Source organism: Notamacropus eugenii, chromosome 5, assembly GCF_028372415.1.
Source record: "Notamacropus eugenii isolate mMacEug1 chromosome 5, mMacEug1.pri_v2, whole genome shotgun sequence".
NCBI classification, from domain to species: domain Eukaryota; kingdom Metazoa; phylum Chordata; class Mammalia; order Diprotodontia; family Macropodidae; genus Notamacropus; species Notamacropus eugenii.
Window position 1 is genome coordinate 10,075,496 of NC_092876.1, and position 25,020 is coordinate 10,100,515.

Below are 25,020 nucleotides of genomic sequence, written 5' to 3' on the forward strand. Positions count from 1 at the left end.
CACTTCTGGGGTGAGAAAGCTATTTCATGGTGGAACCAGGAGTGGAGGCTGGTGAAGAAATGAGACCATGGTTAGCTGGTCTGGAAACTCCTTAAAACGGAGGTTCTAAAGTACTCCAACTTTAATCCTATGGAAACCTCTGGGGTAAAGCTAACCTGGTAGTGTGACTAAGTTTATAAAAGGAAGTTTTATTAATTCATTGCATTTTCCTCTCTAGGTAAACCTGTATCTAAAGACCTCATGTAAGGAACAAAACAGTAAGTCAAAAGACAAAGTAAAAAACAAATTTGCAACTAGAGTAACACCTTTATTTTCAATTCAATTTTAACAAAGACAAATCACATGGAGCAGTCAAACTCAGGCTGAGAAAAGGGGAGACACAACAAAGATAGCAGGTGGTTCAACAACAGTATGGTTGTCTGCTCTTGACCTAGGAAAGAGTTAAATGAAGGATTTCCCAAAATGTAAGTGGCCAAAATGAGAAGCTGACAAACTGATTAAACCCATTTTAAGAGAAGAAATGACAGTCAATGAACTGATTACTAAAAAATATTAAAAGCATGGTTAAGTAGGTTTTTGCATGATCTTCAATGAATAAGCAATCCTAGTAATAGATAAGATTTGCTAACTACAGAGAAGAGATAGTGGGATGTCTAATTCTTCAAGGTAAAGGCTAGCTTGATTTTGAAACTAGATAAATAATGTTGGCCAAAAATGGTTATTGAACAATCTTAATGATTTTTATAAAAAATAATGAAAGCAACTAGTATAAAGAAGCAGTGAAACACAGTGACAAGTTTTACTTCCTCCTTCTGAGTCTGCTCTCCTCTGGGCTCACATATCTCACTCCTTCCACTGATCTCCACGGGGCCCTTCACCACCCTGGTTGCCTTCTTCTGCATATTCTCCAGGCTTCTCAAGGTCCTTGTTTATATAGTATCAACCAGAACTGGACGTACCACCCCAGATGAAGTCCGATGAGGGCAGGACCAAAGCCTTCCTATTCCTGGGGGGGAAGACTCTCAACACAGCTAAGGACACATTTGGTTTCTTGACTACCAAACGACATTGCTGACTCCCACTGAGCTCACAAGCCACTGCAAATGTAAATGATTTTACATTTATCCCTACTGAAATTCCAGCTTGTTAAATACAGCCCAATTCTCTCATCAAAATCCTTTTATGTCCCATCACCCACTGTTTGCCATACTCCCCAGCTCTGCACCTTTGCTGATGAACAGACTACTATCCAAGTTACTGATAATGACATTTTTTGATAATGGTATGGTCATCTAATCCACTCTTCCAGCTCCTTCCTGAGAATAGTACAAGATACTTTTGTCAAATGTTTTGCTAAAACCCCAAGTAAATTGTATTACCAGCATTACTTTCATCTACCAGATTAATAACCCTGTCAAAAAAAGAAAAGGAGAGCTGGCATACCCTGTTGCTACCTCTTTGTAATCATGGCTTCATCTTGGATCACTGGCTTCTCACTAATGATCTGCCTAGGATTTTCCCAGGAATCACTGGTCTGTTTGTAGATTGTTCTCTTCCCTTCTTTGAGAATCAGGTGTTTGCCCTTCCCTAAACTTGTGTTACTACTTCCATTTTCCATGACTGTTCAAGTATTAGTGACTCAACAATCTCACCTGCCAATTCTCTCTGGGTCTAAGAATGTAGGACATCTTGGCCAGAGGACTGAATTCATCATGGGCAACTGGGTGCTACCTTACTGTATCTTCCTACTGAGCCCAAATATCAAGCAACTAGTCATTTCTGTTATTTCCACTGCAAAATTCATTCTCTTTGGATGAGAAAATGTAAAGTGAGAGCAGAGCACAGCCATGCTTGGTCATATTACAAGCAAATACATCCATATTTTTTATCATTTTATTCCTAACATAAGAACTGTTTTTGGTTGCCCTTGGCTTTATCACCCTCAGTTCTTTGAGTGCTTTTAGCATTCCTGCAAATATATTTTTAATAGATCCAGGCTTTTGTTAATCCTAATATCTATGTTACAATCTTGTCTACATTTGTCTTTTAAAAAAAATTAAATTAGTTGGTAAGGATCCTATGTATCCACTTCAGTCTCTCATTTTTCCTTCTCATTGAACTGGTTTTCCTTTATGTCTTCAGAATTTCATTCGAGTATCTCTCATCCCTTAGAATCCTATCATCCTTTTGTAATCTGCTTTTTCCAATTTCTAATCAAAATCTAGGGCATATATCAGACTAGACTAAGCCAAGATTTCCTCTAGTCTACCACAAACCCTAGAAGTAAACTAAGGAAAACAAATGAAGGAAACACTATCTAATAAACATAGGGAGGATTAAGCCTATTTTTTACAATCACAAACTTAGTCAATGTTAGAAACTGTAATTCAAGCTCAGGTCTTTTCTTCCTCTTAACCCATAGCCCTCTCAATGATAGCACACTGTTTTGCCATCAAGATTATGATCATGTTAGACTTAGAAATATGGGACACTTGAGTTGCTGGGGGGGAGTGCAAGGTGGTGGTGGTGGGGCAGAATCACTCAACCACTGTGCCTCAATACTCCCAAACTACGAGGGAGGAGAAATGTTATACCCACAGAGAATAAGGGCCTGGTCCTTCAGCCCAGCCCAACTGATCAGAATGGTCCAATGATCCATACCATATTTCTGGACTAGGACCTGGAAGAGAATGGGAGATCCATCAATCAATAAGCATTTACACATCTAACACATGCCAGGCACTGTTCTAGGCAGGAATACAAATAAATACAAAATCATAAAGCAATCCCACTCTTAAAAAGGTCATATTCTAATGAGACAAGTACATATATAAATATATGCAGAACAAATATAAAGAGAACACCTACAAATAAATACATATTATGTTACATGTGAAGAACAGAGAGGCCAATTTGCCTGAATTGCAGGCGAAAGGAAAAAGAGCAAGACTGGAAAGACAGGTTGGGACCAGGCCGTAAAAGCTTTTCAAAGCAAGAGTTTATTTCATCTAAGGCAACAGGGAGACAGTGAAATTTGAGAATAACAGATTGGGGTTTAAGGAAAATAATTTTTTTAACTGTGTGGAAGGCAGAGTAGAATGTGGAGAGCCTTCGGACAGCATGACTAATTAGGATGCTATTGTAATAATTTAGACCAGAGGTGACATGAGCTTGAACTAAATTAGTCATAGCTGTGAGAGAAGGCATAATGCCAATGATTCATAGCAGTAGGTCCAAATTCAACTCATTGGGAAAACAGGAAAGCCCTATGACTTTCAATCAACTGAAACTCCTGGTTAACCTCAGTATCCCAGAGTTCATCACCCAGACACCTGCCTGAGAGCATACTCTTTGGTTTCCTAGTCCTTCAACTAGAATGATGCTACTAGTACTCCCTGGAGACAGTTCCTTGCTTCTTACATCCCCCCTTCCCCAAACTGTTTTCCGGTTAACAAATGTGATTTGGAGGAATGGAGGGAGGGGTTGGAGATGCAATCTTTACTGGCTAGTCTGAAAGGGAGGATAAACTAGATTATAGACTGGCTAGGGTACAGAGTCTTAACCTCTTCTCCCACCCTGATGACCTTAACGGACTGCCTGGGAGATTAGCCATGTATTGTTCAGTAATGTTTAGTGAATATGAATGGATACATGCAGACAAAGAGTACAGGCTGCAATTCACTATGTAAAAGGGCAGAGTAAATGACCTAAGGCTCCCTTCCTCAGACAGGAGAGCTAATCCAGTGATATTCACATTATTTGGGGGAAGGGGGGTGTTAATCTAAAGTGGAGCTTTCTACTCCAGCTCAGGATATCCCAGGGCATACAATGGTATACACTTATGATGGAACACATGGCCTCACTATCTTCCACATACTGTGATCTTGAAAGATTATTTCAATAATATATTTGGTGAGGGTTCCCATGTGGGATTTTCTGAAAGGATTCAAGGTAACTGAGCATCTTAACTGTAAGCCACAAAATCTTTACCCTAATTAAATTGAGGAGATCCTGTTATTTGAACTGTGGAATCATCCAGCAGATCAAAGTTCTAACCTAGGATCCTGACTAGAATTTACGCCTGAAATAAGGAATGTTTGTGTAATGTTGGCTCCTGTCCCATCCTGGGGGTCACCCTGGGAATGTGATACTTTGGTTAATTTGGTTCTCATCTAGATGTCTTCAGATACCTTGACAGTATCAACAGAACATGGCACGAAACACAAAAACAAATTACCCAAAGAATACACAAAGGAATTGTACCTAAGTTTTCTTCTCTGTCAAATCTCGCCTTTCTCAGAAACTTGTACATTGTTCCAAACATATCAAAAGTGAGGCTGAAGTATGTGCCAGGAAACAAGCCGGAGTGGCTAGAGTCAAACAACTGACAGCTAGCCGCTCACCACCAGTAAGTCTCACCTGTGTTTGAAGCAGGAGGAAGGACCAAGATACCTCTTCTTTATTCTCATGTCCCATCTCTAAGTACAGAGGTAGTTAAAACGGAGGGATCTTCAAGTTATCTTCCAGTCTGAACATTCTATGATTCTCTTTAGTTTACTGGCCAGCGCAACAAAGCACACGTAAAGTGGACCCATTTGAGCCTGTGATTAATTTATAGGTAAGACAAGCACAAAGACAGGCATTCTCACCATTATGCACCCTCCTGCTATTGGCAGAAAAGTCATCGTAGTCATTTTTCTGTTGTATTTTATTTTTTTGCTCTAAGTTACCAAGGTTTCTCCTTTTTGCTAATATTTTAGTGGCTTTTCTAAAATTGTGGTCTGGAACTCTTGTGGTATGTGCTTTTTCAAAAACTGTTCTTACATAATTTAATTGCTACATAATGCCAGTTAAGCAGAAAGGGACATGCAAATTTAATTTTTTATTATAGTCACTTTTCGGTCCCAAATCCCCAAATATTACAATATTTGGGACAAAACAAAACATTTTGATTCTTGAGGTGACAATATATATGAAGTATTTCCCATATTATTAAAGCCACAGTTAACCTGCATGAATTCTCTGACAAATGAAATATACACCTAAAATTTGGCCCACGTTCAATGTTCATAAGGCTTTTCTCAAGTGTGCATTTTCCCAATTGTTAGCTTTCCTTATGGTTTATGATGTTACTTTCTCAAATTTATTATATTTGTGGGGATTCTCAGTGGTATAAAAAAAGTCACTGAATTTTTATACCATGTTCCCTCTAGCTGAAAGCTTTCCCACACTAACTGTATTTAAAGGGCTTCTCTCTAGTATGAATTTTTTTATGTGCATTGTAAGTTTGCTTCTGCCTGAAAGCCCTTCCACATTCATTACATTTGAAGGGTTTCTCTCCAGTATGAATTCTCTCGTGTTCAATGAGGTAGTCCCTCTGAGTAAAAGCTTTGCCACATTCATTACATTTATAGGGCTTCTCTCCTGTATGAGTTCTCAGATGCTTACTGTAGGATGTATTGTAACTGAAGGCTTTCCCACATATGTTACATTTATAGGGCTTCTCTCCAGTGTGGACTCTCTGATGAATGATAAAGGATCCCCTTAGATTGAAGTGTTTCCCACATTCATTACAATTGTAGTGTCTCTCCTGGGTATGAGTTTTCTGATGTACACGAAAGTACCCCTTATTTCTGAATGTTTTACCACAGTCAGTACACGTATACCGTTTCTCTCCATGTTTTTCCTGATGAGCACTAAGACCTCCACTATCTCTGAAAGCCTTCCCACATTCATTACAAACAAATGGTTTCTCTCCAGTATGAATTCTTTTATGTACACTCAAGTGACCCCCATTTCTGAAAGTTTTCCCACATTCACGACATTCAAATGGTTTCTCCCCAGTATGAATCATCTTATGCATTTTGAGACTTCCTTTTTGGCTGAAAGTTTTCCCACATTCAATACACTTGTGGAGCTTCTCTCCAGTATGAATTCTCTGATGGTAAATAAAGGATGCTTTGTCAGTGAATTCTTTCCCACACTCATTACATTTATAGGGTATCTCTCCTGTGTGAATTCTCTTATGTTTCATAAGGTATGTCCCACGACTGAAAGCCTTCCCACATTCATTACATGTGTAGGGTTTCTCTCCTGTATGAATCCTTTCATGCTGAATAAGGACATAATTGTTGCTGAAGGCCTTTCCACATTCATTACATTTATAGGGTTTCTCTCCAGTGTGAATCCTCTGATGTTCACTAAGGTTTCTCAGCTGTCTAAAGAGTTTCCCACATTCACTACATTCAAAGGGTTTCTCTTTACTATGAGTTCGTTTATGTTCACTAAGGTGTCTAGACTGACCAAAGGTTTTCCCACATTCATTGCATTCATAGGGTTTTTCTCCAGTATGAATCCTCTGGTGTTGATTAAGGTGACCTTTCTGGCTAAAGACTTTCCCACACTGACTACATTTGTAGGGCTTCTCTCCAGTATGGATTCTCTGGTGCTTAATGAGGTACGAATCAATGCTGAAAGCTTTTCCACAGTCATTGCACTTATAGGGTTTCTCTCCAGTATGGATTCTTTGGTGTTGGGTAAGATGTGCCTTACGCCTGTAGGCTTTCCCACACTCAGTACATTCAAAGGGCTTCTCACCAGTATGGATTCTCTGATGTGCAATAAGGCATGATCTACTCCCAAAGGCTTTCCCACAGTGACTACATTTAAGGTGTTTCTCTCCAGGATGTACTCTCCGATACTGAAAAAGGTCTGAATGATAATTGAGAGGCTTCTTGGATTTGAACTTACAAAGTTTCTTCCCTAAGGCAATCTTATTATGCTTAACAACATCTGCGGACTGTATGAGGTTCTTTTCAGTGATATCAAACTGACTTTGCTGTTGTCCTATAGTAATATTCTGTTTTGGAACAAGAACTGACCCTACCTTGAAGCTTCTCAAAGAAGTATTACATTCAGGAACACTCAACTCATTAGAAATCATTCTGTGACTGACTGAAACTTGTTGGGACCATCTCTCCTGATTCTGCCTCTCCAAAGTGACCCCAGAATCCCAATCTTCTGATAACCTTGAATCCCAGATGGCATTCTTTGAACATCTCTCCTTGGATAATTCTCCCATAGAAATGTCCTGCTTTGAAGCTGATGTCTTTGTTTCAAATCTGGTCTTCCAAATAACAGAATCTGAAATAAACAAATAAAGGTGAATATCTATATTTCTTTGTGAGAAAGGAAATTGTTGTATGGTTAACTTCTGGACTGTTTGCTTATTCAAGAACACCAGCTCTGGAGTCAGATGACTTATGTTCAAATCCCACTTAGCTATGAGGCTTCCTCTCTGTGGGACCTTGAGCAAGTCATTTGTTTTCTTTTGTTTTCTTTGTTTTCTTTTATCCATAAATGAGAAGACTAAACTACATGGCATCTGTGGTTCCCTCCAGTTCTAAGTCTATGATCAACTGGAAAAAGGGTAAAATGAACACTGTTAAGAAGCCAAGTGGCACAGTGCTTGGAGTCAGGAAGACCTGAGTTCAAATTTGGCCTCAGAAACTCACTGTGTCACCCTGGGCAAGTCACTAAACCTATCTGCCTCAGTTTCCTCATCTGTAAAATGGCAATAAATAACAGCACTTTCCTCCTAGGGTTATTATGAGGATGCAATGAGATATCATAAGTGTTTTTAAGTTGTAATTGCTTGTTTTCTTCCTTCCTTCTTCCAGTGAGCTCTGTTACACAGTACCTCTCTGCCTGGGATTAAGGGTTTATTTTGCAGGGTAAAGGAAGAATTAATCTTGGTCCTTAGAGTGCGGTCATCTAGGAATATATCTAATTGTCAAAATGAGACCTGAAATCAAACATGGGCAACCCTCAAGAACATATTACAGAGCTGATGATTTGTAAACATTCAGAAAAGTTGCTGGTCCCTATGCCCTGCATGGATTAACTATGAGAACACATGAAAGCAATTTCATTCCTCTGAGTAATAATGGTTTTGGATGTCTGGATAGGGAGATATTGTAGATATCAGCAAACCAAGTGAGAAAGTCTCTGAAGATACCTTCACAGAACATAAATCTACCAGGATTGCTACGTCAAAGGGTATGAATGATCCTATGTTTCTCATATAATTTTGTATTTCATTTGTTTCCAAAGTGGTCCCACAAGCACATGACACCAATGCTGACTTTTCCCATCTTTGCCAACCTGACACATGTAAGCGATACACCTTCACAGTTGTTACAGTTTTGTTGCTGTCTTTATTTGCTATTCTGAAGTCCCATCTTTTGAAACTTCTCTTATCACATCCTTTGGTCATTACACAATTGGAAAACGGCCCATAATCTTAGATTTGACATTAGATAAGTCAGGCTTTTACTATGGAAATTTAATACAGACATTTTCACCCAATACTTATATTTTCTATTGTAGCTGAACTGCATTCATTTATGCAAAAGTGTAATTTTATATCTGCTCTGCCTTTTGCAATTCACTCAATTTCATGGTTAGTTAAGAATGTTAGCCCTCTCCACAACTGTAAAGTGGTAACTTTCTATTCTTCTCTATAGTATTTTTAGCTAGGATTTTAATATTTATATTGTGTATCAAATTGGAAACAACTGTGGCATAAATCCATTTTCCATTAGTTACCAGTTTTCTAAGAAGAAATGTCTAATTGTCAGAAAGGAAAAATAGGTTAATCTTAGAAACTACAGTCAGATGACACATGGATTTTATGCTTGGCTCCTCTATTAAAAGCCTTTATCAATTTAAAAAAGTTTCCTCTATGACTAAGCTGAAGAAATACTAATTGGCCAACAGTTGGACAGTTAAGGGTGTTTTGTAACTGGCTGAACTGCTAGTTCTCAAAGGCCAGTGAATAACGGATTAATAACCTGGGATGATGAACTTTGGTTCTCCATTTTTTCCTTTTACTCTTCAACATTTTAGATCAACAAGTTAGATTTTAAAATTAGATCAAAACATAGAAGCAACTATATCAATTTCGGATTTTAAAATTATTTCAAAAATTTTACTGCTAAATTTTGTTTTGACACAATAATCTCCAATGGAAATTCCCTCTGTCTACTGATCCTGACAACTAATCACACATACATCTTAATACTTTAATCAAAATCCTCGTGCAGAAGGTAGAATATAAGCTGGTACACCTTTCCCTGTAGCTCCAGGGCCCAGCGGGATGAGAAGCAGGGAGCAGGGAACTGGGAGATGCTGATACACCAGTGATGCCACCCCACTGGACAGGGAAGCCAGGACGTCAGCAAGGAAGACCTGAGCCCAGGTGACCGTGGAGGCCTTGAGGAGAGAGGTGAATACAGAACACTGGTGACTGGGAGCTGCCCAGGGGAGCAGTCACCTGGAGGGTTCAGGGTGGGCAAGGCCATGGTCCTGCAGGTCAGCAGTCCATCTTGACTCTGATCTTTCCTTAATCCTCAGCCCCCATCATGTACATGACTTTTTTGGAGTTACAACTGGTTATGGAGGGAAGCAAAGTCAGGGTGGCAGAGTCACACTGGGAGAATTTCAAAGTCTAAATAAAAGCCTGGAGCAGGCTCAGTGTGTGTACATATACATCTGTGGCTGGAGAAGGCTGATGAAATGAGAGTGCAGACTGCCAAGAAGGCATCCACACAATATGTCATCTCCAAGGAAGGTTCCACAAAGAGGAAAGGAAGATGATAAGCTGGGACGTAAGCCCCCGGAACAAGGACAGGAGCAGGGTACACACTGAATGGGGCTTGAGAAAGGGTGTGCCATTGAATGCTAGTGGCAGGGGAAGGGGCTGAGAGTGGCAGCAGTGAGCTGGCTTTGTGGGTCAGGCTGTGTTCCAATAGCTGTGGTTATCCACTGATTGCAACATGTGAGGGATGCCATGTTGTTGAGAAAACGCCTGTTTCCTTTAGATGAGAAGGTATAAGGATGGTGAAAGTTAAGATGATGTCTGGGTTGAGGGGCAGAGGAAAGACAGGCTACGTGGTGGATGAACTTCATGGCACAAGGGCTGAAAGTGGTGTGGAAATGAATCAAATACAAAGCGTCAGATAAATGGCATATAAGGTTGAAACAGGAAAACTTTATTTTGTTCTTGTTGTTACCATTTAGCAAGGATACTGATGTGCTGTCAAACAGCCAAAGGAGCGAAGCAGAACAGCCCTGAAGATCATGCCCTACAACGGTAGTGTGAAAGGAGTCAAGAGAAGACTCCAAGGGCTATGTCAACTGTCATCATGTGGAAGAGATTCATTTGATTGGGCCCCCCAAAAAGATGTCAAGGTTGCAAATAAAGTAATTCAGGCTCAGTGGGAGGACAGTCTTCCCACCAAATGGAGATACCTCAGAAATGAATGGGCTACCTTGGAATGGTGGGTCTGCTCTCAACAGAGAGCAGGGTAACTAGTGACTAAACATGTTATGCAGGAAATCACACCTCCTGAGGTGCTGAGGGAAGTGGGAGTCCAAGAGAGTGTGTGAATATTGAGGGAAAAGGAGGTTTATTCAAAATACAGGCTACCCCTACCTACGTCTGAAGACAAAAGGAATGGAATACATGAAGAGGAAGATATGAAAAAAGTACTGCTAGCTACTTCTGGGCAGGAATGCATTCATTTTAGTACCTTAAGCTCTAGGTGGGGCAGAGAGGTGGCAAGTCACTTAACCCTGTTTGCCTCAGTTTCCTCCTCTGTAAAATGATCCAGAGAAGAAAATGACAAAATACTCTAATATCTCTGCCAGGAAAACCCCAAATAGGGTTAGGAAGAATCAGGCATGACTGGAACAAATAAGCATAAAGCATTTGTTTAATATCTCCCAAATAAAGAGAGGAAAATAAACACGGAGGAGTGAGGAGGAGAGAAAGGCTGAGATCCAGAGTCCAGAAAGGTAAGCATCAAATAAAAGGAACAAAAGAAAGACAAGGAAAAGTGCTACAGATTTGTTCAAGATCAAGAGAGCCTAGATGAGAGCCCTCAGACAACAGATAATCAGCTATCAGACCAACTTCCATTGCCTGCCTCATAGTGCTGGGGCCTGTCAGGAAGGTTCCCCTACCATTTCAAAAGGACTTCCACCTTCCTGACCCACTAAGCCCTTGTTGGCAATGACTTTCATTGGCCTTCACTCACTCACCTTGACAAATGCCTCCCAGGACGTCTCTTTCTGCTATCCATGGTGTGCCTCCTCTCTCCAACTGGGAGATCACATGAGGTTTGGGGGCTGGCAGTCCTAAGAGGGAAAGAAAGGGCAAAGGGCTAAGAACAGAAAGCCATCTCAGAATTCACTGCAGCCCCTTTCTCTTTAACAAGAAGAGGGCAGGCAGAGATTGACACTAAGGATCCAGGACCTGGGAAGGATGCTCTATCCTGTGCTGCTCTCAGGCAATCTGGAGGTAAGCTGACTGAGTCCATGGATCAGAGATTTCAGGCTACAGGGGCCTGTAGGAAGGGGCCATGTGGTCCCCCCCCTTCACTGTAGAGAAGAGAAACTTGAGTTGCTATACAATTAAAGAAAAGCAGTTTACTGTGATCCTGGCTACAGGAAGGGAAATCCTGCATGCCTCTAGGGGTCTGATTTCAAGGGGGAAATCTCTGCCCTGAGGGAACCCAGTAAGGGAAGTACCACAAAGCTGATCTCTAGCTGCATAAATCAAACACCCTTTCCTTGGGGCCAGGAAGCAGCAATGTTGAGATCCCCCATTACCAGAAGGACTGAGAGAGGCAACATGGTGCCATGGCCATCATGCTGCTCTTGGAAAGAAGCTCCTGAAAGGCAGGAACTCTTTCATTCATGTGTCTGTATCCCCAGCACCTAGCATAATGCCTTATATCTCAGAGGAGCTTAATCCATGCTTGGGGGAGTCAGGGGAGACTGACACTCAAACTGTTGCTTAGACACTCCTAAAGTGTGGGGCCAATGGAAAGGCATCCGGTGTCTGTCTCTCTGTCTCTCATGCTTGGCACATGGAACCCATTTTATAAAGATTTACTGTCCTCTTCTGTAAAATAGAAATGACTGCAGTACTGACCTCACAGGTTTGGGGTAGGATCAAACAAGATAACATACAGTTAACACCACCTCCAGCCCCTGAAGTACAATACAAACGTCAGCCATGGCCCCATCACCATCACCATCACCATTCATTACACTAAGACAAAGCCCAACTTAGCACTTCAGCCAGGTCACAGCCTTTACAATTAAGAACACAAGGCTAGCCCAATGGACAGACACCAGCTCACAGGGGCAAGTTGTTCTTACCAAGGGAGACAAAGTTCTGGTAGTTCTCCAGCATCACCTCCCTGTACAGCTCCTTCTGGGCTGGCTCCAGGTGCCCCCACTCCTCCTGGGTGAAGTCCACAGCCACATCCTGGAATGTCACCAATTCCTGAAAGGGTCAAAATTTCTGCTCACTCAGGGACCATGAGGGTGACAGGAAGCTGGCTGGTTCTAGGAGCTGCGTGTGTTCCACCTCTAGTGTTTCTAGAGACCTCAACTTGTACAAAATTCTCTTGTCACAGAGTTGGCAGTAACAGCAGCAACTGCATTACAAAAACCCTTTTCTTAACAGATCCACCACATTAAGCACAGTCCATTACCTATTGATACTTTCTAGGTAAAATAAAGAATATGGCCAAAAAAATTAATGTGATATATATTGCAAGGTGTCACTAGCAGTAATGAACATCACCTTGTTCTCTCTCCCAAATGACTGCTTGCGTTATGACAGGTATCCAGAGGGCAGATTTATTTTGCTGGTTGCAGGGGAAGAGGGAGAAAAAAATTCACCCATCACAGATGGGTGGATCAGGAGAACAGTGAGTGAGACTAAGTTTTCATGGCAACTACATTTATTAAAGAACAGGTGAAATTTCAAGAGAAAAAATGAGAGCAGGAAGGGCAGTAGAGGCCTGGCCATGTAGGCAAAGCAGCAGGGGTTGCTCACGGCATCTACTTTGCAAGTGAGAAAAGAGCTGAGATTGGAAGATTAGGGAATGCCAACTTCTGGCCTGAATTACAAAGCAAAGGAATAGCACAAGAGGGAGAAGCTGCAGACCTGGTCAGGAGGTGGGGCCTGGAGGAGGGCAGCTCTCGAAGCACGTGATGCATGGACTGGCTGGGAAGAGAAGGGAGATGGGGACTCCTCTTCTACTTTCTCCAAGGACCTGGAAACAAGCATCAGGTCGGCCCCAAGGCTCCTATTCTGAGCAATATAACCATCCAGTTACTGGAGCCAACCTGAAGGTGGTCCAGCTTTAGAAGCAGGTAAACCCAGGGCTGGGGGTGTCCTCCATTTCTTGTCCCTACCCAGGAGGATCCATGTGGAATCCCTCCCTCTTTTTCTGAGCCTGTTTCCACCTGCTCTTATCTGAGCATAATTTCTTGCTGAAAGATGTTGCTATGCCACTCAGTCACTCCTGTCCACTAGCATCAGGAGGACTTCTGTATTGCAGCATACCTTGGGACGGTTTCAATCATGACATCATGTCCTTACTGTGTTCTAGCCCACTCTCCTCATACTCCACTCTGGCCTGAGCTGCCTGTCCCATCTGCAAGTGCCTGGGTCAGACTCAGTTCAATAAGCATTTGACAAGCGATTATCAGGTGCCAGGTACTTGCTGGGGATGCAAGGACAAAAATCAAACACCCCTGCCCTCTGGAAGCTTAAAGTCTCTCATCTCTACAATGGTCCTATTGTCCTCCATGGTGGCAAACACTGATCAAGAACAGTGCAAGGCCAGAGGACCAAGTGTGTCATTTAATGATGTTTTTTCTTAACTTTGGATGCACCATAAAATGAATTTTCCTTTCTTTGCTTCTCCAAACATAAGCTGTATGTCAGGGAAGCTAGTTTGGCTTCACAGTGGACAGTGTCCAAAAGCCTAAAAAGCTGCGGCAGAAAGTCAAGAGTTTGTTGTCACTGGGGGCGCTGAGCAGGGGCTATGCTTGTCAGGTTTAAAATAAGGGGCTTCTTGTTGGTGTTGGGGGGAAGGGGTGAGATGGGCCCTAAGGTTTCTTCCAACTCAAATTTTGTGATCTCAAGTGGGAAATCTCAACAACTCAACCATCTCAACAACTAAGTTAATGTTTAAAGATCACAAGAAACTGAGATTCTTAGCCCTATGACACATGAAAAGTCTAAGACATAATTTCTGGGTAATTAATAATCAATTTTTATCATGGCTAGCAGATAATTAATAAAACGATTGTCATTTGGCTTTCTCTTATAAACCAAAGAATCTCAGAGGCCACTCACACTTCCATGCTCTTGGAAGAGTGGACATTCCTGACAGGTGGACATCAACTCTAATTGTTAACAACTAACAAGACAAGGAATACAATAATAGGCAATTCGGGGGTGGGGGGAGGGGAAGAATGAAGAAATAAAAAGAAAAAAATCTAGATCCCCCTTTTAGTTAGTTATTAATATAAAAGAGAAATAACCATTTCTCTCAGCCCACTCTGTATCCTTTTTCCATCACGAGCAGGCTAAAGAATCATCTCACGTCTGCCTTGGTTTTATCCATGGCCCAAAAGGCCATCATGGTGACCTCCTCTGGGCTGAGTCCAGCTAAGCCTTGGAAGGCAGACCTCACCTGCTACAGGGTTTCCTCCCAAAATGCTTCTAGACTGAATCTGAGAACCTGAAAACCAACTCCACACTATAAAGAGGCATTAGAGGGGGCCTGGGTAGGGATTGCTTATGGACCAATTGATCAATGAGTATTTATCAAGCATGTGACATGTGCTGGGTACCGTGGTAGGTGCTGGGGACACAAATACAACTCTTACTTGCAAGAAGTTCAAGTGGTAGAGATGATGAATAAATGAGAGGTAAGACAGCCTCTGGGCTCAAGGAGCTCATGGTCTAATGGGGAAGACAACATGCAAACAACCACACACAAGCAAACCACATGCAGGGTAAACTAGGAACATCCTCAGGGGGAAGGCTGTAAGAGGGAGGAGAAACAGCTAAGGCCTGGTGGGGAAGGTGTGACACCACTGATCCTGGAAGAAAGCCAGGAGGCAGACATGAGCAGGGAGCCAAGAGAGGGAGGGTTTTGTTTGTGACACCCAGAAAGTCACAGAGATATGTGTGTGAAGACAGAAAGGGTAGGAAGAGGTTAGGTTATGAAAGGCTTTAAGGGCCAAAGAGAGGATCTTTTATTTGATCCTGGGGATCAAATACTAGGGAATTTAAAAAAATAGGGGGATGATCACACCCAAGTTTTAGGTTGATGAGTTTGACAGCTGAGTGGAGGATGGGCTGGAGTGAGGAGATATTTGTAGCAGGCAGACCACAGTAATGGTCCAGCTGTGAGGGGATGAGTGGCTAGGAGCAGGGTAGTGTTAGCATCAGAGGAAAGAAGAGCCACGTGGAAGAGATGTTACAAAGCAGCCTTGATAGGACATGACAACTGATCAGATCTGCAGGAGGTGAAAGGGCCCCAGAATGACATTAAGGTTGGGAGCCTGGGGCACAGGGAGGATGCTGGTACCCTGGACTGTGACAGGGAAGTTTGGAAGTGGGTCTGGGAGAAAGACATAATGAGCTAGTTTTGGACATGCTGAATTTAAGATGTTTATGGGACATTTAGTTCACGATGTATAAAAGGCAATTAGAGATGAGAGAGTGGAGGTCCAGAAATATTCAGGCTGAATCCATGCCAGCTGATGAGATCACCAAGTAAATGAGTATAGAAGGAGAAGAGGGACTGCACTGTGAGTGTGCCATGGATTAAGAGCCAGCAAAGGAGACAGAGGAGTGGCCAGAGGGGGAAGAGAAGAACCAGGAGAGACTCAGAAGATTGCAGAGAGGTCAAGAAGGAAGAGGATTGAGAAAAGGCTGTTGGATGTGGCAAGGAAGAGATCAGTGGTAACTTGGCCAAATGATGAGATCCTAAACTGGACTGTTGAGTTTGGAATGGTGTAAGAGGAAAGGAAGTGGAGGCGTCTGTTGTAGATGGCCTTCTTCCAGCAATGAGCCACAAAAGGGGGCAGATATAGGATGAGGGCTAGCAAAGAGAACAGGAGTCGAGAGGGTTTTTGAGGGATGGAGACACAGGGCACAGGTGCAGGAAGGAGGGAAGCAGCCAACAGAAACCATAGAGAAGTAAAGAGACTAGCGATGACAGATGTGGAAATCTGCTGATGATGACAGGATGCAACAGGATCTCTTGTGCATGTGAAGGGGCTGCCTTGACAAAGACAAAATAGTGAAATACAAGCAAGTCTGGGAAGGAGGACATGAGAGGTATATGGGGGATCACACAAGATGGTGCTCAAGTTGCATCTTAGAGGAAGAGAAGGACTGACACAGTTATGGGAAGGATGTCTTTGTTAGAGCCTGAGGGAAAGAAGGACAGAAGGGCAGATGATACTGAGGGGTTCTGAGAGAAAGAAAAATGGAAAAAAAGGAAGTCCCCTTGACCCCCAAAATGGTCTCAGAAATAAAGGGACAGAATAGCTGACAGAGGCACAGGATGCAAAGGGGGGCTTGAGAAGGGAAGAGGTTTGGAATACCTTCAGGGCAGTAAGATAGGGATTCAATCCTGACTTGGGGCAGTGGAGGCCCAGCTGAGGCTGACCAACATGGATCTGTCATGCACCCGTCAGAACAGTTGTGTGCAAATTCCTTCCACTGCGTCCAGAGGCAGGAGGAGGATTGGAGACATGCACCATGTGGGATCTCTGACACATACCAGCTGTGTGACCACTCTGAGGCTTAGCTACCAAAGTATAAATGGGCTGGGGTCTACACAGACATAGAAAATCCCCAACAGCAACCAAATCACAAATCTTTGACATACTGCCCATTCCGTGTGGACACTTAATTGTTTACAGATCACTGATCTGACTTTTCATTTGGAAAAAATACTTAATAATTACTTTTTTCTGGCATGTATTTTTCCTCCCCAACAAGATTAAGGACTTGGCTTATTTCACTACTTTTGGCTCAGTATAGTATACATTTGATTCAATGAACAAGCAAATGTTCCCAGGAGAAGGACACTAAAAAAAAGGGGGAACATTTCTGACATACTGAGGCTGAACAGAATGAATACAGGGCAAGGAGTATGGAGAACTCAGTTCTTATACAGTCTCTGCAACAGGTGACTCTGAATGAAACATTTAACTTCCCTGGATCACAGTTTACCATTATGTCAGATAAGAGGGTGGTCCCTTCCAGTCCTAATATCCATGAACTCTACGGAGTCCATGTAGCCAGAGTCATTAAACAGAGACCATCCATGGCTTTGGTCATCCCTGGATGGCACCTGAGAGTGGAGAGGCTCAGAGGACAAGGGCAAGAGAAACAAAGTGGCATGTCAGGAGACAGAAGAAACCATAACTCACCAGGGACCTGGCCATCAGGAGCCCAGAAGTCATTCCCTCCTCCTCTACTCCCCTTTCTTGGGGAAAGGCAGAATCTGGAGAACCCAGCACTGAAGGAAAAGAAAGAATTCATGAAGGAGACCAATCCTGGCCTGGTGGTTCCAAATTCATCAGGGTGAAACAGACAACACTCTGACCAAGATGTGAGAGACCCAGGATCCCTATAGAGTGAGAAATCAAAAGGCAGCCTAGAATCAGAGGGAAGGGTCATGGCCCACAGTCCTCAAGGCTCCAAACCTGTTCCTTTGATCAGGCAACAGGTACCATGTGTCAGAACTCTGGCTGCAGAATTGGGATACAGTGGTTGAATTTCAGTGCTTCACCCTAAGTTCTGTGTGATGCTGAGTGTGCAAATCAGTCTCTTTGTACTTCAACTAGCTATTTGAAACAACATTTTTAGTCCTGTCATCAGCTGACATATGTAAAAAAATGAGTATGCTGAATTCCTTGGAAAAAGCTGTTTGACAGCTCTTAAAAAACGTATGACCCACAGATTAGGAGGCTTAGTTGAGGGAAAAGAGCATCAGAATACTTCCTTTGGGGGCCACTGGTGGTTAGACAGGCCTTAAGGAGGGCTCCACTTACTGTGGACAGGAGATTGGACTAGGTTACAACTAGGTCAAATGATAATGGTCTCAGTTCTGAGGTCTCCCCATGCACACTGAAAATGAACAAAGAAGACAAAAACTGGGAAGGGTCCATGTAGAAAGCTTTAGAAAGAGACATACTGATACATTACTGGGGAGCCATGAATCATTCCAAACACTCTGGAAAGCAAATGACTAAACTGTCCATACTACTTCACCCAGAGATTCTGCCGCCAAGGAAGTTGGGGACAGAAAGGCAGCTCTACATACACTCAAATATTCATGGCAACATCTTTCATGGTGGCAAAAAACTGGAAACAAAGCAGATGTTCGCTGACTGGGAAACAGCTGGACAAAGTATGCTACACAGATGCAATGGAATATCAGAGTGTTATAAGAAAAAATGAACATGAACAATTTAGAGAAACATGGGAAGACTGCAAGAAAGCAGAACCAGGAGAAGGAAGACACAATGATCACAACAATGACGATGCAAAGGATGAGTCCTGGCTTTGGGACACACAACAAACAAGAGCTGCAACAAAAATTCCATCATGCACTACCTGGGAGAGGGAAAGGTTCTACTGGGTGAAAAGCCTGAGCTCCTTAGGAATGAGGTGGGAAGAAGGTGGGAATAAGACAACGGAGAGGAAAGGAACAGTTTGTGTTGGAAGGCCGGGTGCAGAGACACTAATGTAATGGGGGGCAGTCATGAATTGTTACAACCATTCTGCAAAGCAATTTGGAATTATGCAAGTAAAGTGAGAAAAAGGTCCATATCGTGTGACCCTGAGATTCCACTGCTGAGTACATAGCCCAAGGAGGTCCTGGACACACAAAAATATTCCCTACAGCACTTTTTGTGGAAGCCAAGAATCAGAAACAAAGCAGAAACCCAAAGACTGGGCAAAGTTCAACCAACCTCAGGACATGAAAGTAACAGGATGTGCCTGGGTCATCAGAAATGAGGAGTCCCATGAACGCAGAGAAGGCTGGACAGACAGACATGAATGATGCAAAGTGAAGTCAACAGAGCCAGGAAAACAAGAGACACAATGACCTCCACGATGTAAATGGAAAAAACAAAAACTACCAAATAATTGAAACTGAATGCTGCTACATAATGTTCAACTTTGGTCCCAAAGAAGAGACATGATGGCCACCGCCCCTGCTTCTCTGCAGAAGCTGGAGACCTTGAGTGTAAAACCTCGTATATGTTGGCAGATTTGCTCTGATGTGCTGGCCCATTTTGCTGAATTTTTTTTCTCTTTTTTCTTTAAAAAAAAAAATCTTTGTTGTAATGGATGGCTTTCCAGGAGAAGAAAGAATACAGGGAGAAATGCAGGTGATTTCAAAACAAAAAAACCCATAAAAATCTGTACATGAAAGAATAACACTCTGAGGCTAGTGAAATATGGAAACATCCTTTTTTTTTTTTTAAAGCCTTATTAACAGAAAACAGGCAAACACCCAGGAGTAAGGCAGCTAGGTTCAGTGGTAGTGAATGGTGGACCTGGAGTAAGGAAGACCTGAGTTCATACTGCATGTCTCAAATATTTACTAGCTGGATGACCCTAGGCCAGTCACTTACCCTCTGTCAGCCTTCATTTTCTCATCTGTAAAACAGCAGTAAGAATCGCATCCACTTCGTTACATAGTCATGAGAATGAAATGAGACAATATTTGTAAAGTGCTTTGCAGTCCTTCAAGTGCTATCCAAAGGTGAGCCATGAGCCTGGATTCTAGTCCCAGCTTTGTCTCCGGGGGCTAAACAAATCACTTGGTTTCTCTCTGAATATACAAAATGATATTTGGATGCAGCCACCACCCCATGTGGAGAACAGGTTCTCATGCAGACAAAATGAGATAAAAGACATGAATGTATTCTGATAGGTGAAAGATAGGGGCAGAACCGGTTTCAGGGAAGAGCTTACGGGGCTGGCTAAATGTGGGGGTAAGGAAGAGACTGGGCTACCCCCACTGCCCAAAGCAGAAACAGCAAATCACTCACCTCCTGCTCAAACTGACTGAGAAGCTAGACTATGCCTACAGCAGATCTGGAGGAAGAGAACCGAAGTAGCCGATAGGATACATGAGAGAGAGGAAGGAAGGGGAGAGCGGGAGAGAAGGACTAGAGAGAGAGAGAAAAACAATGACTAACTCCCTCTTTCACAGGTAGGATGGGGGCACAGGGGACCCACGCTGAGGCCTGGACTTGGGACACAACACAAGCAGTCCTTCATGTAGGGTGTGGAGGATTCCCCTGGGGAGTAGCTTCTATGCCAGATGGCTGTGTGCTTCAAACAGCTGGAGTGTCCCCGGAGAGAATTCAGTCCAGACAGACAGTGGAAAATCAGTAGTTAAGTCACAGAGCAGACCAGCCTGAGGGTCTAAGAGCAGAGCTGGTGGTAAGAGAGCCTAAGAGAAAGCCAATTACACTGTGTGCAGGAAGGGCAAAGTTAAAAAAAAAATGACCCAGGTAAGGAAGAAAACATGCACCTATCAGAAACAGACCCATGTAGAGGGCATATGGAAGTCAGAGACCTGGCAAAGAGGCCTGAGAGCAGCGAGGCGGCTTCAGTCCTCCAGATACCTGTTGGGGCTCTTTCTGCTAAAGGCAGTATGGCTCATGATTTAATTGACCTGCTTTAATGATGATTTCATCCCTCAAAAGTGAAAGAACCAAAAGATGACATGATTCTCACAAATATAAAGAAATGTGCTGCTCAAGTGGAAGTAATGGAAACCTGGGGAAGGTTTTGGAGAAAAATTACCTGTTAATCTTGGAATTTGTGAAAGCGGAAAGGTAGGATTCCATGGACTAAAATTCTACAGAGAAGTCAAGCTAGGAAGAACGAGGGATGAGAAAGAATGAAATCCTGAAAACACAAAGGGAAATTATTCTGATAGAGAAGAAAAGGGGTTGGCTAAGAAGACCCATGTCTTCAGGGAATTCAACACCCAACCTAGGTTCAGGAGACAGAATAACAGGAGGAACCAAATGACAGATACAAAGACAAAGGAATAATGTTGGGAAAAAAAACATTCTGAACAAGCTGAACTTACTGAGGTTCACAAAGGATTTTTAAAAGGGAGTTTTAGATATAGCACATCACAACAGCTCAATGTTACCTTGGAAGGTCTCCAGGGGCGTGCCTCGGACTTCTGCGCTTAGCACTTGGTAATCAAGGATTTGGGTCAAATGTTAGGTTATGAAATTTAATAGGAATAAATATAAAGTGGTATACTGGGGTTCAAAGCATTCAACTTCAAAAGAAAAGATGGCAAGCCATGGTGAGACAGTAAGTAGTTTGTCTCATGAAACTCTGGAGTCTTAGTGGACTGTAATTGCTACCACTGAAATATGGCCATATCACCACCAAGGGGAGAATGAGATTTCATCCTTCACTGAGAGAGATGTGACATTCAAGAAAAAGGAGGGGAGAACTAGCCCTGCTGTATACTCAAGCCTGGTCAGATTATATCTGGAATGCTGTGTTCAGTTCTGGGAGTCCTATTATTTTAGGAAAGATCCTCATAAGCTAGTTTCCTGAGGGGAACAAACAGGATGGAAAAGGACCTGGGGACATGAACATCAATGAATAGAACTGGGGATGCTAAGCCTGCAGAAGTGAAGATCTGGGCTACACACAATAGCAGCACGAGCTTTCAGTTCTGGAAGGGTTAACAAATATCCAATTTGTTCTGCTTGGCCACAAAAGGCAGAACAAGACTGCCTTTCCAGGAGGCAAGTTCCTCTGTACTGGACATTTTCAGGGAGAGGATGATGTCGGATCCCTTGTCAGAGATGTGTGGAAGGGCTGCAATGAGAGGTACAGGTGGTCTCAGAGGTGACTTCCAACTTGAAGTCTGTGATGTCATGACAGAGTATAGCCTTATTTCCCCATGGACAGGGTGACTCCTCTGACAGATAGGAGGAATGCTATAAACACAGGCTACCTGTATTACAGCAAGGCTTGAAGCAGATCAGCAGTCATGGAATGTAAAGAACATGGGTCTTGGGAACCAGGAAGACCCGAGTTTGAATCCTGCCTTACTCACTTACTAGATGTGTCATCCTGGGCAAATGACAACCTCTCAGCCTCAGTTTCCTCATGTGTGAAATGGAGGCAGGAATAGCGCCTACTTCACAAGACCGTTCTAAGGATTCAGTGAGAGAATGTATGTACAGCACTTTACAAAGCTTCAAGCACTCCACAAATGCTAGCTATTATTATTTTAAAAATTTCCCACGACAAAGTCCCGACCATTTGGAGACATGGAAGTAGAATGTAATCATGCGAACACAAGCGTGGCAGGCTTCTACCCGTCCCCCAAATTTTAGTGCAGTTCTAAGCTTTAAGGACGCTTAACGCTGCCCCAAGATTTGGGGGATGATGCCCGCATACGTCTGTGCCCCCCTCTTCAGGGGACTGCCCCAGAGATGCATGGAGGAGCTGCCCCACCTGATGAACGACTCAAAACTGGGAAGGGCCAAGTGGAAAGGTCAGGGATCCCCACCAAATTCTGGCGCCCCAGGACAACAGGCCAAAGTCGGCACCTGGGGGGCTACAGCTGGGCCCGAGGAAGGGCCGGAGGGGCTGCCCCCTCGCGAACACCTCCGCACACCCCGACCGCAAACACCGCCCCTTCCACGCACGGCGAGGAGAAGGGGAGCTCGGGGCTAGCGCAGAGGGGCTTGCGCCTGTCCCCGCGCTCAGGCCGCGGCCGGGCCGGGCTGGGCCGGACTGGGCCGGGCTGGTTCTCCCCTACCCCCGCCGGCCGCGTGCTCACTTCCACTCTGACAGCATCCTCCGGGGCGGTCTGCCTGACTGGCGGCAGTAACGGCAAAGCGCTGAGCGCGCGGCAGGCGTTTGTCGGCCACCACTTCACCTTTGCTCATGTTCCGCGGCTCTTGGGACCTCGGGGAAGGGTCCGGGAACGCGGCACCGACGAGCCACCAGCCTTCATTTTGGGTCCGCCCCGCCCCAGACCCCTAGGAGGGAGAACCCGCCCCCAGGGTCACGTGTCTTTCCCGCAGGGTCACGTGCCCTCTTTCCCTCCCGCCCCACCCATCTCCAGGGGCTCACCGCAGTCCTGGCGTCTCAGGCCGGGCTTCTCTGCAGCCCTGGCACACGCCCCGGCCCAGTGCGCTCCTCCGGCCCCTGCCCCAGCCCCAACCTCGGCTGCCTCGCCCGGCCGTCGGGGCCGCGCACGCACGCGAGCACGCACGCGCTCACGCAGTAGCAAGCGCGCGCTCGCACACAGCGGGAGCGGAGGGGGGAGGGGAGGTGCGTCCCTGCCTTCCCGTCCCCTCCCCTTTTCCTGCCAGGACTCACTTCCGCCACAAGCTCGGCCCCACTTCCGGCCCCACGAGTCCCGGCCCCGCCCCCTTCGCTGGAGGGTCAGCTAGCTACAAACGGCTCAGAACGTGGGGTCGTGAGCTGTGCGTAGCCCCATGGATGCATCCTGGGAAACGTAGTCTGACTTCCCCAATGTTAATTTCCTTCATCTCTTTCTCAAACCTAGAAATCAATCCAACAAGCCTTGATTTGTAGGGTTGATCATTTCTGAGCTGTGAATGCTTACACTGAACATTTAACAATCAGCTGAGCCATAGCCTCAGTTTCTCCCCAGTCTCATTTTTAGCCAGGCTTTGTCCTGCCTTCACTGCCCTTTTGTCCCCTTCTCCGAGGGAGGACAGACTCTAATCCTGGGTGGGTCCTCCCCACACCCCCACTAACTGTCAGGACTGAGTAAGGAATACCAGGCTGCTCTCATCAACATCTTGTTAGACAAGATAAATGTAAGAGAGCGTATGTATGTCTAAGTCTAGGATACATAAGATAGGTCAGTGAGTAGTAAATGTTCTTATGACCCAGTATACAGCTGGTTCAGACTAATAAATTCCATAGGTGAAGCTAGCTACTGTATCAGGAAAGGAGATAATGGTTGTTACTGGGGCAGGCTGTGTCCTTGGGCTGGGAAGAAACTGCCTGGGACAGTGTTTTGAGGCTAGTGAGAAATGTGATTTTTAGAGAGAAATCTGATTTTAGAATTTGAGTCCAAGCACCCCAGCAGGGCCACCACTTGTTCTGTCTTTCCTCCAGACAGACTTACAGACAGATGAGTGACCTCTTCACTAAGGTCCATCCTTCCACTTGTCACCTTAATCCCATCCAGCACTAGGTCCTCAGCACTCATTTCTCACCTGCTAATCTTTCTATTCAATTCAAAAAATATTAAGCACCTATTATGTGCCAGACAATGTGCTTACTATATACTAAGTGCTGGTGACACAAAAAGAGGCAAAAGATAGTCCCTGCCCTCAAGGAGCTGATAATCTAATGGAGGAGACCACAAGCAAACAAATGTTCTGTCAACAAGCATTCACAGCTTCAGGAGACTTCTGTGAAGACTAGGTTTATTACAAGATGAATGAACCTGCATGTGGAAACCAAAGAGAATGGCTGAAGGCTGTCTTGTCTCCCAAGGATACACAGGGAGTCCAGCTTGGGGTACAACAACAAATTGTCTCAGCTCAGAGGGAACTTTGTCCTTGACGCATTTCAGAGCTTCCTCCATGCTCTGGGTCCAGTGTTTCTGGAAAATATGGCAGCTCAAAAAGACAAATTCAGGGGACCTCTAAATAGCACCTAATACTTTCAGGTGCACTAGATTTTGTGTTGTCCATAGATGTGGCCATGTTCCATATACCATCACCTTGATCCTTCTGGTGGAGAGCGGGAGGGGGAACTGTATAGCAAAGGTGGGAAAAAAGCAAGACAACTCACCGCAAGATGGAGCAAGGGGATGGTAAAAGCTGCATCCTTTCCCCTTGGGCCAGACTATGAACATAGGAGGGTTTGGTATTATCTTTGGTAAGATTTTTGTACATTTTTTTGTGTGTTTTGACCAGAGGGTGGGATTCTCCCCCTGTTGCAGTAAACAGGCCAGATTTAGGAGAAGCAGATGATTTTAGGGCACCTTTTCTAGCCATTTAGTTAGGATTCTTTTCATGTGTAGGTTGAGCTTGATGGCTACTAGTGTCCCTTCCAACCCCCAAATT

At 44.0% G+C, this 25,020-nt stretch overlaps 1 protein-coding gene across 1 annotated transcript; it reads right to left on the bottom strand.

The window, feature by feature from the left end:
* Positions 1-286: 286 nt before the first annotated feature.
* LOC140503294 (uncharacterized) lies at positions 287-23,267 on the bottom strand. Its single transcript, XM_072607161.1, is given in 6 exon segments — positions 287-5,244; positions 5,246-7,143; positions 11,104-11,199; positions 12,229-12,355; positions 17,326-17,414; positions 23,042-23,267. Coding segments are annotated over 5 exon segments (2,205 nt in total). The 5' UTR covers positions 17,359-17,414; positions 23,042-23,267; the 3' UTR covers positions 287-5,193.
* Positions 23,268-25,020: the final 1,753 nt, after the last annotated feature.